The sequence below is a fragment of the Canis aureus genome, chromosome 12 (genome assembly GCF_053574225.1).
Source record: "Canis aureus isolate CA01 chromosome 12, VMU_Caureus_v.1.0, whole genome shotgun sequence".
In the NCBI taxonomy this organism is placed as follows: domain Eukaryota; kingdom Metazoa; phylum Chordata; class Mammalia; order Carnivora; family Canidae; genus Canis; species Canis aureus.
The window spans coordinates 16,953,250-16,961,722 of record NC_135622.1 but is presented as its reverse complement, the minus strand read 5'-3'; the positions used below and the strand labels follow the sequence as shown (position 1 = coordinate 16,961,722).

At 55.2% G+C, this 8,473-nt stretch overlaps 1 protein-coding gene and 1 long non-coding RNA gene across 2 annotated transcripts in view; one reads left to right on the top strand and one right to left on the bottom strand.

Annotated features, from left to right (window-relative positions):
* Nucleotides 1-221: 221 nt before the first annotated feature.
* EVA1A (eva-1 homolog A, regulator of programmed cell death) overlaps nucleotides 222-8,473 on the top strand; it is a 48,519-nt gene continuing 40,267 nt past the window's right edge. Inside the window, exons 1-2 of the mRNA XM_077844349.1 lie at nucleotides 222-494; nucleotides 569-854. Of these exons, the coding sequence (XP_077700475.1) occupies nucleotides 222-494; nucleotides 569-854 (559 nt within the window). The remainder of the gene's footprint in view (nucleotides 495-568; nucleotides 855-8,473) is intronic.
* Nucleotides 1,763-3,168, bottom strand: LOC144280714 (uncharacterized). Its single transcript, XR_013349109.1, has 2 exons — nucleotides 2,673-3,168; nucleotides 1,763-2,023 (listed from the first exon to the last, which is right to left on the bottom strand). It is a non-coding gene; the product is annotated as an uncharacterized LOC144280714 (long non-coding RNA).

Here is an 8,473-nt window from a genome sequence, read left to right as displayed (position 1 = left end):
GAATTTAACAAACAAAACCTCAACTCTGAAAGAGCAAGGCCAAACAAAGACCTCAGCTGCTCTCCTTCTGATCAAAATGGACATTCCTTCGAGGTTATGCATCAGGGTTTAAACACCCCCACTGGGGGGGGAAAAAAGCGCCAATCACATTTAACATAGTGCTTCTGTCCTGTCCGGGTTGGGTGCCTTAACAGGGGCTCAAAGCCGGCGATGGGACGGGGATGAGAGGATGGATGCGGCGGGAGCTTGGAGGTCTGCTTTCAAATCCGGACTCGTCCCCAGCTAGAGCCCCGGGACAGGGTGGAGACGGCTGGTGGGAGCCTTCCGGGGCGCTGCAGAGGGCCGGCCGGCCGGCAGGGGACTTGGGGAGCGCGAGCCGACTCGGCGTGGAGGAGGCGGAGGCGCCGCAAGCCGCAGCCCTTCAGGATCCGCGTCTCTCCAGCGCCCACGGGGGCAGCGGGCTTGGGGAAGGGGGCGGGGGAGAGGGAGGGCAGGTCCGGAGCCGAGCGGGGGGAGGCGGGGGGAGACCGAAGGAAATGAGACAACCTTTTCCTCCCGCTGACTCGGGCTCCTCCGGCGTCTGCGGGGCTCCGAGCGGCCGCCCGCGAGCGCTGAGGCCAGCACCCAGCACCCAGCACCCAGCGCCCCGCGCCCCGCGCCCCGCGCCCGCCCTGGCGGCCCCCCGCCGGGATCCCCTCCGAGGCGTCCGAGCCGGCCCGAGCCCCGGGCGCCTCCTCGCCGCCTCCTCGCCGCCTCCTCCCCTCGGAGGTCGCTCGGGTCCCCCAGCTCGGCCCCGCGCGCCCCGAGCGCAGCCCCCGGAAGTGCGCGCCGCGGCCCCGGCGGCCCCGGCGAAGGTAAGAGGCGCCCGAGAGCGCGCCCCGGGGCGCAGGGGCGCGGGGCATCCCCCGCCGTCCCGGGCCTCCCCCGAGCGCCCCCTCTTCGGAAGCACCCGGAGCGCGTCTGACCTGAAGCCGCTGCTTTGTTCCCGACCCCCCGCCCAGGTGTTGCGGGCTGGGCCCCCAGGGAGCTCTGCTTCCCCGCGCTTTCTTTTTTGCCTCCCCTTCCTCCTATTTTCCTGTGGCTTCCCCCGCTCCCAGCTTCTTTTTTCTCGACCCCCGAACTCTGAGCCCTCTGCCTCGGCAGCCCGGCTCCGGAGAGCGGGTCGTCCCCGAATCTCGGCGCTTCTGTCCGGCTCCGCTCGGACCCTGGGCCTGCCCCGCGCCCACCTGCCCGAACGCGCGGTGGCGCGCCTTAGACTCGGGAGCTCGCTCCTTTTGGAGGCACAGGACCCCGACCTCGGAGCGCACTGGGGAGTGGAAAGGCCGCTGGCGCCCCCTAAAGCCTCAGGGGGACGCTCTGCTGGTGCGGAGGGAGCCGAGTCTCCTGGCCGCTCGGATGGGGGGGGTGGGGGGCGCCGGACCCGGCGGGAGCGAGCGCGGCGGCGAGGTAATGAGGCTGGCTCTCGGCGGTCTGGCTTGCCATTTTGTGCTTATTAACTGCCTAACTTCTCAAGTCAAGCCTCTGAGTAGGGACTCCCACCCCCATTTTACAAACGGGCAAAATGAGATACAGAGACGTTAAGTAATGTGTCCAGGGCCACATAGCTGGGAAGGCCCCCCCCTCCCCCCGCAGGATCCAGGTACCAGCTGGACACATCCCATGTCCAGCCCTGTAGGGGGTTCCGTAACCCAGAGTGAGCAAAACCCATCATCTCTCGCCAGTTCATACCATGGAGAATCAGGCTTTTTCTGTTTCGAGCAAATGCATCTTAATTCTTTTCAAATTTATTTACTACCCACTATCTTTTCAGTTCAGTTCAGCACTGAGGTTTCACCTTTGAACCTCACTCTTTCGTCCTCTTCTCATCATCCGGGCTTCTCATCTCCCCAGAAAGCTGGCTTGAGTCTCTTTCGGGGAAAGGCAGTTAAGCTCGGTGCCTAAGAGCCCAGGCCCTGGAGCCCGACCACCAGGGTCTGAATCTGGCTGAGGCCTTCCTGACCTTTCTTCCACTGGAGTTCCTCCTCTGTAAAGTAGGGATGGGAGGATGCAAAGCGGTTCTCAACTGGGGTTTCCATTTTTGCTTCCCAAGTAATATCTGGCAATGTCTGGAAACATTTTTGGCTGTCAACATGTAAGTGGGGGAGGATGCTATTCATCAGGCGGGCAGAGGCCACGGCTGCTGCTGAAGAGCCTATAATGCACAGGGCAGCCCCCCACGGCGACCAATTACCCAGCACAAAATGTCAGTAGGGCCGAGGTGGAGAAACCCTGGTGTAATGTATCAGTTCATGAAGAGTGCTGTTATTCCCAGCTCTCATCCTCTTATCTGCTCCAGTGTGGACGATTATACCAGCCTCTGTCCCTAGATCTCCTCTCATTCCAGTGCCAGAATTCTGTTGTTAAAACCACAGCAGGTCAGGCTACCTACGACATTGTCTTAATACCCTCAGTTGGCCCCCCAGTGCTTACCGAAGGGAAGGGAACCTGCACATGTCTTACAAGCACCAGAGGCGGATCCTGTACACGTTAAGGTGTGAGAATCCCTGTCATGCGGAGGAACATCTCACCTCAAGCCGTGGCTCACGTGGCTGTTCATGGTTAGGCCTCGACTTACCTTCCTGGCCTCCCCCTTATTTCACCTCTTGAGGTGGCCGCCACACCACCCACCTTACTGTTTCGGCATTCTAGGTCCCGACTTTTTGCAGTGTACTTCCTCCTCCTTGGCAAATTCCTCATCGTTCTTTGGTTCTTTGAGCCCAGAGCTTAAGTGGAGTGTAGCATTCTTCAGCTCCCGCAGCAATTCTGTTGCTCTCTGCTGCCCCAGCTCTGGCCCTCCTCTGCCTCTTGTCTTCCATCTATCTTCCCTCTAGTGGTTACTGGATAGGGATCCCTTGCTCATCCCCACGCTGGTCTCTGTGTACGCAGAACCTCGCACACTGCCGTACTCACGGTGGTGGTGAAGCTCGCAGGCTTTGGAGCCAGGCCGCCTGCGTTCAGATCCCAGCTCTGCCACTTATTAACTCTGGGACCTTGAGCAAGTGGACTCGGTCTCTCAAAGCCTCATTGGTAAGATAGGAAGAAATAGTCCGTCCCCTCGGCAGGCTGGTGTGACTAACTAATGGGATAATCCCGACTGCCACTCCGTGCAGGACATGGTTCAAGTTTAGCATTTTATGTTTTAACCTCATTTAATCCTCATAATGACCCTTTAAAGTTTGAACTGATATTGCCCTGTTTTCCCGACAAAGAAACGAGGCAGAGAGAGGCTAAGCAGTTTGCCCGAAGTCACGCAGCTAGTGGGGGGTAGGGCCAGGATTCACACAAACATCTGGACTGTGGTGTGCGCGCACACACGCACGTACGCACGCAGGTAGAGGGCTTAGCTCGATCCCCCACATGTAGTACGTCTCAGTGAACATGAGCCAAAGTTTGTTGTGTGCATCATTAAAAGCCGAAGTCCATCGCATTTCTCACTTCTACCACACCTGTGATCTGAGACTGTGCATGATTTTCACGGCTCCTGTTCTTTTCTTCTCCTCCTTGCCCAGAGCCCAGCCTCAGAGGGACGGTGCATTGGGGTCAGTCCTCTGTCACAGGGCTGGGTCAGCACCAGTGAACCTGATGCTAAATGGAGCCTTAAGTGGAGTCAGTACCCCTGCCTGGGGGAGAGAGGTGCCGACTTGGGGATCAATCAGCTGACTGATTCCAGCTTGGTCCTTTCCAAGCTCGTGGCCCTTGCAGTGTGCACCTAGCTTGGTGAAATCCATCAGTGAAAATCAGTGAAACCAGTCAGTGAATGTGTGGTGGGTGAGTGAATGCCACCAGCTGGGTCTCCCACCTCACCTTGATCAGATGCAGAGTCCAAGCGTTCTCTCCAAGCGTTACAAAGGCTGTTTATATATTACAGGTAAAACTTGCTAAGAGAATGTAATGACCCATGTGGGATTTTGGAGAACCAGGTTTGGAACTGGTCACTGACCTCCTATTTGAGTTATGTGTGCTACTGGAGACTAGGTTTACAGGTGATCACTTCACCCAACTTGGAATCTTTTACTTCCCTGAATGCAGCACTGCCTTGGAAAGCTGAGCCCCTTCCTTCCTATTCCCTTGGCCACTTGCTCTGTAGGGCAGATGGCCTTGCACAAATACCTGCACATTTGTGTATTCTGGCTTCATCCACACCTAACCCACACAACTATGGTCCCTGAGTTGCTTGTTTTGGCGGGTTGTCCCCCAGACTTAAGTGGGATGAGGTTAGGTATATGCACAAGGCCTGGTGTTTTGTTAGGGGTCACAGAAATACTCTAATGAGGTTGCTTTTTTTTTAAAATTTTTATTTATTTATGATAGTCACACACACACACACAGAGAGAGAGAGAGACACAGGCAGAGGGAGAAGCAGGCTCCATGCACTGGGAGCCCGATGTGGGACTCGATCCCGGGTCTCCAGGATCGCGCCCTGGGCCAAAGGCAGGCGCCAAACCGCTGCGCCACCCAGGGATCCCAATGAGGTTGCTTTTGAGGATGGAGCAGGGTGAGAACCTCCCTGCCCAGCAATACATGAGAGACCCCTCAGGTTCCCTGTAGCACTGCCTTCCCCCTTCAGATACCACACTCTTACTGACTCCTGGAGTTATCCCCTCTCTTGGGTGACTGGCTGGCTGATCTGAGAAACAGATTCCCCTGGGTGCTAATGACTGCAGTAAAAGTCAGACCCAAAATCTTTGGGGCATCGCTTGCATTTTCACTGAGGCTTTTAAGGTCTGGTCCAGTACATAAACTAGCCCAGAGCCAGGTCTTCAGGTCTCTGACGTCACACCTTGGCTGCGATCTTGAGTAGCACCTCTTAACTGACCAGCAGGCAGATTCTTAAGGAAGCTGGTTCCTGCTTGGTGTCTGGTTCTAAAGAAAGATACCTTACCCTGGTTAGGTTCTCCGGGTTGTGTTCCCGGGAAAATCTACTTTCACTGTTTGCCTCTAGGTGAAAATCTGGTGCAGTAAGGAGCATTTGGTTTAGACTAACCTGGTTGGGATCTTGAAGTGTCAGGGTGGGTTTGGAATACGTGTGGGCTAAGTGACTGGTGCTGGGTGCCAGAGACACGAACACGAAGAGGACGCAGTCTTTATCATCACGGTTCTAGTCTGTGATGTGTGAGGGACACATGTGTCAAGTGCAGTAAGAGATGTGAGCAGAGAACTGGGGCTGGAAGGCACCAGCCACCAAGGAGTCAGGAGAGGTTTCAGAGAGAAGAGGATGTTGGAGTTGCGTCTTAATGGAGAACTAGGAGCTTGCTGGGTTTGGGACGACTGAGGAGCCTGGGTGTGACAGATGGGAAACTGCGTGTACATGGTACAGAGCCAAGGAAGGGCCTGACTTATGGGGAGATATGTGAAGATGGGGACTGGTGATGGGCCTTGGGTGGGGCGTGTGACTAATGTTTCAGCAGGACAGCAGTCTGTTCCTGTTTGTTGGGAGACAATGCAGTGGGCACTTTCCGCTCAGGTGTACTGAGCTCTTTGAATGATGACTCTCGCTCCTGTCTCTACTGGCCTGTCTCCTCCAGGGCATTGGGACCAGAGCCCAGGGGCCGTGGGAGGGACACTGCCTCCAGTAAGTAAAGAAACCACAGTCACAAACAAACCTGCAGTGATGGTAGTGGATTGCTTTGTTTCCTTTCCAAAGCCCTGGCTGATGAATTGTGTGGACGGCCCCTCCTGAGGCTGGGCTTTCGAAACGTTACCTTTAGAGCATCCAAGTCTGAAACAATTGCTAGGTTTCTCTGGACTTAGAGTGGGGTGTGGGGGATAGGAAGGAGAGGGAGGAGTGGTGGTGGAGTGTTGATCAGCTCTGTTTTACATAAAATCCAGCATGTGGCCTAGTAGGTCAACTGCCAGGGCTACCACACTGCCTGGGTGCCAAGTGTCTTCACATTTGCAGTGCTGTTTGACCCCAAAGCCTTCCGCAGAAGGCTCACCACAGGTGATGGGTACATATGCTTGCTGATTGGACCGTGGATATAGGTGTTTCTGAAGATCATCCCAAGACTTCCCTCATCTACTCACCATTCAGTGGGTCCCTGGCATGGGAGAGACTTAGTTAAGTGATGAATGAAGAAAGCCCTAGCATGAAAGTCACATCCCGACCCTCAAGATGCTCGTGCCTGAATGGAAAGATAGACAAGAAAACCAACCAACCCAGCAGTGTGTTAGTGCCATGCCAGAGAAGACGTGGGTACAGAGGCAGCCTCCATCATGGGGTCGAGGAACAGAGCCAGAGGGCAGGATGGTCCCTTCTGAGGAGCATCATCCTCCAGGGGAAGTGTCTAGTCGGCGATTATAATAGTAGCCCCTGGGGTAGGTGCCAGATCGGGTGTTAAGGACTTGCTTTCATTGCTCCTTACAACCACCTTCTGGGGTGGGTATTGGAGGAGGAATCAGGATCCCAACCACAGCTGTCAGGCAGACCTGGGGTCTGATCAGGCCCCTGGACTCTGAGCCTTTCACCACTGCCCCAGACAGTTTTGGGACAGTCATATTATCATTGAGGATGCTTTTAGGAAATCTAGTTTGCAAGAAGCAAAGTCCAGGTATGTAGGGGGTTGAGTTGGGGGTGGGGCTGGCTGCATCCTCCTCATTTTTCCCTCTTTCCTCTCCCCTACCTGATGTCCCAGGCCTTACCTTGTTGGGAGCTTGAAGCAGTTGGAAGCTCTCTGCTCTGGGGATCAGCACCTCTGTTTTCCTCCTCTGGCCTCCTCTTTGATCATCCGGGCAGCTTGCACTTTGTCCTCTAAGGAGAGAGGAGGTGGAAATGCTGCTTAGCAGAGAAATAACCATAAACTTATGTGGGAAAGAAGGCTTTTTACAAAACACCTGCTGTAACGTAAGCCTCTCCCCTTTGCCCTGTGCCCTCCTGCCCGTGTCATTCGATTGGTCAGTAGCTGCAGGGAGCAGATGTCAGGGGATCTTGTTTCTGCACAGGGATCCCTGATCAAAAGGGCTGCCTAAAGCTGTCTTCCTGTGGGCACCTCCACAAACACAGCTGACTTGTCCTTTTACTCGCTTACCTTGTCAGGACAAGACAGGCCACAGTGGCCCATGGGAGGGGGTAGGAAGGGTATCTTACTGGGAGGCACATTCATTATTTTCTCGAAGCTCCTATCCCTTGTGCCACTTGGCTGAGTACCCTCTGGTGGCAGCTCCCTTCCCTGCTATGGTGAGATGTGCTGGCAAGCCTGTGGGGAGGCAGAATGAGCACTGGAAGCAGAGTTAGCACTGCCACTTTTCTGCTGTGTGGGCCTGGTCCTTTCGTCTCTCAGCAGGTCAGTTATGTGGAACAGGGATGGCTGGCCTGGAAATTCTCCAGCATCAGACCCTGTTGTGTGTCAAAGCCGGGTGCACCAGGAGGATCTTGCAGAAATATGGAGAAAAATGACTTGGACATCTAGAGTCTGGAAAAGGTGCATGTGAAAGGGAAGGGTGTCCCTGGGGACATAGGCTTGTGTGCTCACAGAGACAGCTTTGTGGCTTTGCTGTGTCCGCTCAGCTCGAGCTGTTAGTGTGTACTGACACCCTTTGTGCCAGGTGCAGTCCCAGGCCCTGGGGACATGGAGAAGGACAAGACGTTCTTTTTGCTCGAGAAGCTCAGCAAGCCAGCATGGACATAGGACGCTCAGAGATAGGAATACAGCATTTTGTTATCCGTCTCCCTCAGTGAAGTAAGTTCTGTGAATGCAAGCCATTTGTTCCGTTGATTCCCGATCACTGGAGGCTACTACGAGCCCTGGCATGTAGCAGGTGCCCCCTCAGTGACTGCTGTGTCGCACTGCAGCTCTGTGTGAGAGGCAATCATTGAGTCTGGGGGGCAGCCCGAGCAGGTGAGCCCATGCAGGTGTCCCCATGCACGGTGTGGGTAGCAGGTGACTCTGAGAGTACATGTGTCTGGGAGGCTGAGATGGGGGGTCCAGACCAATGAGAAGGGAAGGACATCACAGGCAGGCAGACCAGGAGGAAGTACCCGCAACCCAGTGAGCATGTAGAGGGTGCTCCAAGGAAGCAGAGGAGAGAGTGTGGATGGGGAGGAGGGAGACGACCTGTAAATGGGCAGAGGGATCACACCAGGAAGCGTCTTGCTGAAGAAATGCGGATTCTATTCTGTATACACTGGGGAGCTACCACAGAGTTTCCTCTCCTACACAGAGGACGGGCTGGCTCAGTGTTTCATTGTAAAAACAGACCCGTCTGGCTAGAGAGTAGATGTTGGAGAGGAAGAAGGTAGGGCAGGAAGACCAGTTAGGAGACCACTGTGGCTTAAAGAGTGGTAAAAGCCCCAGGTTTGGGGTCAGACAGACCTCCGTCTCACATCCCTGCCCCACAACATCTTTGAGTAGCAGCTTTTTATTAAGCATCTCTGAGCCTCTGTCTTCTCATCTGAAGACAGGGACTCCTGATTTCTCCCTCATGGAAGGATGGCGCT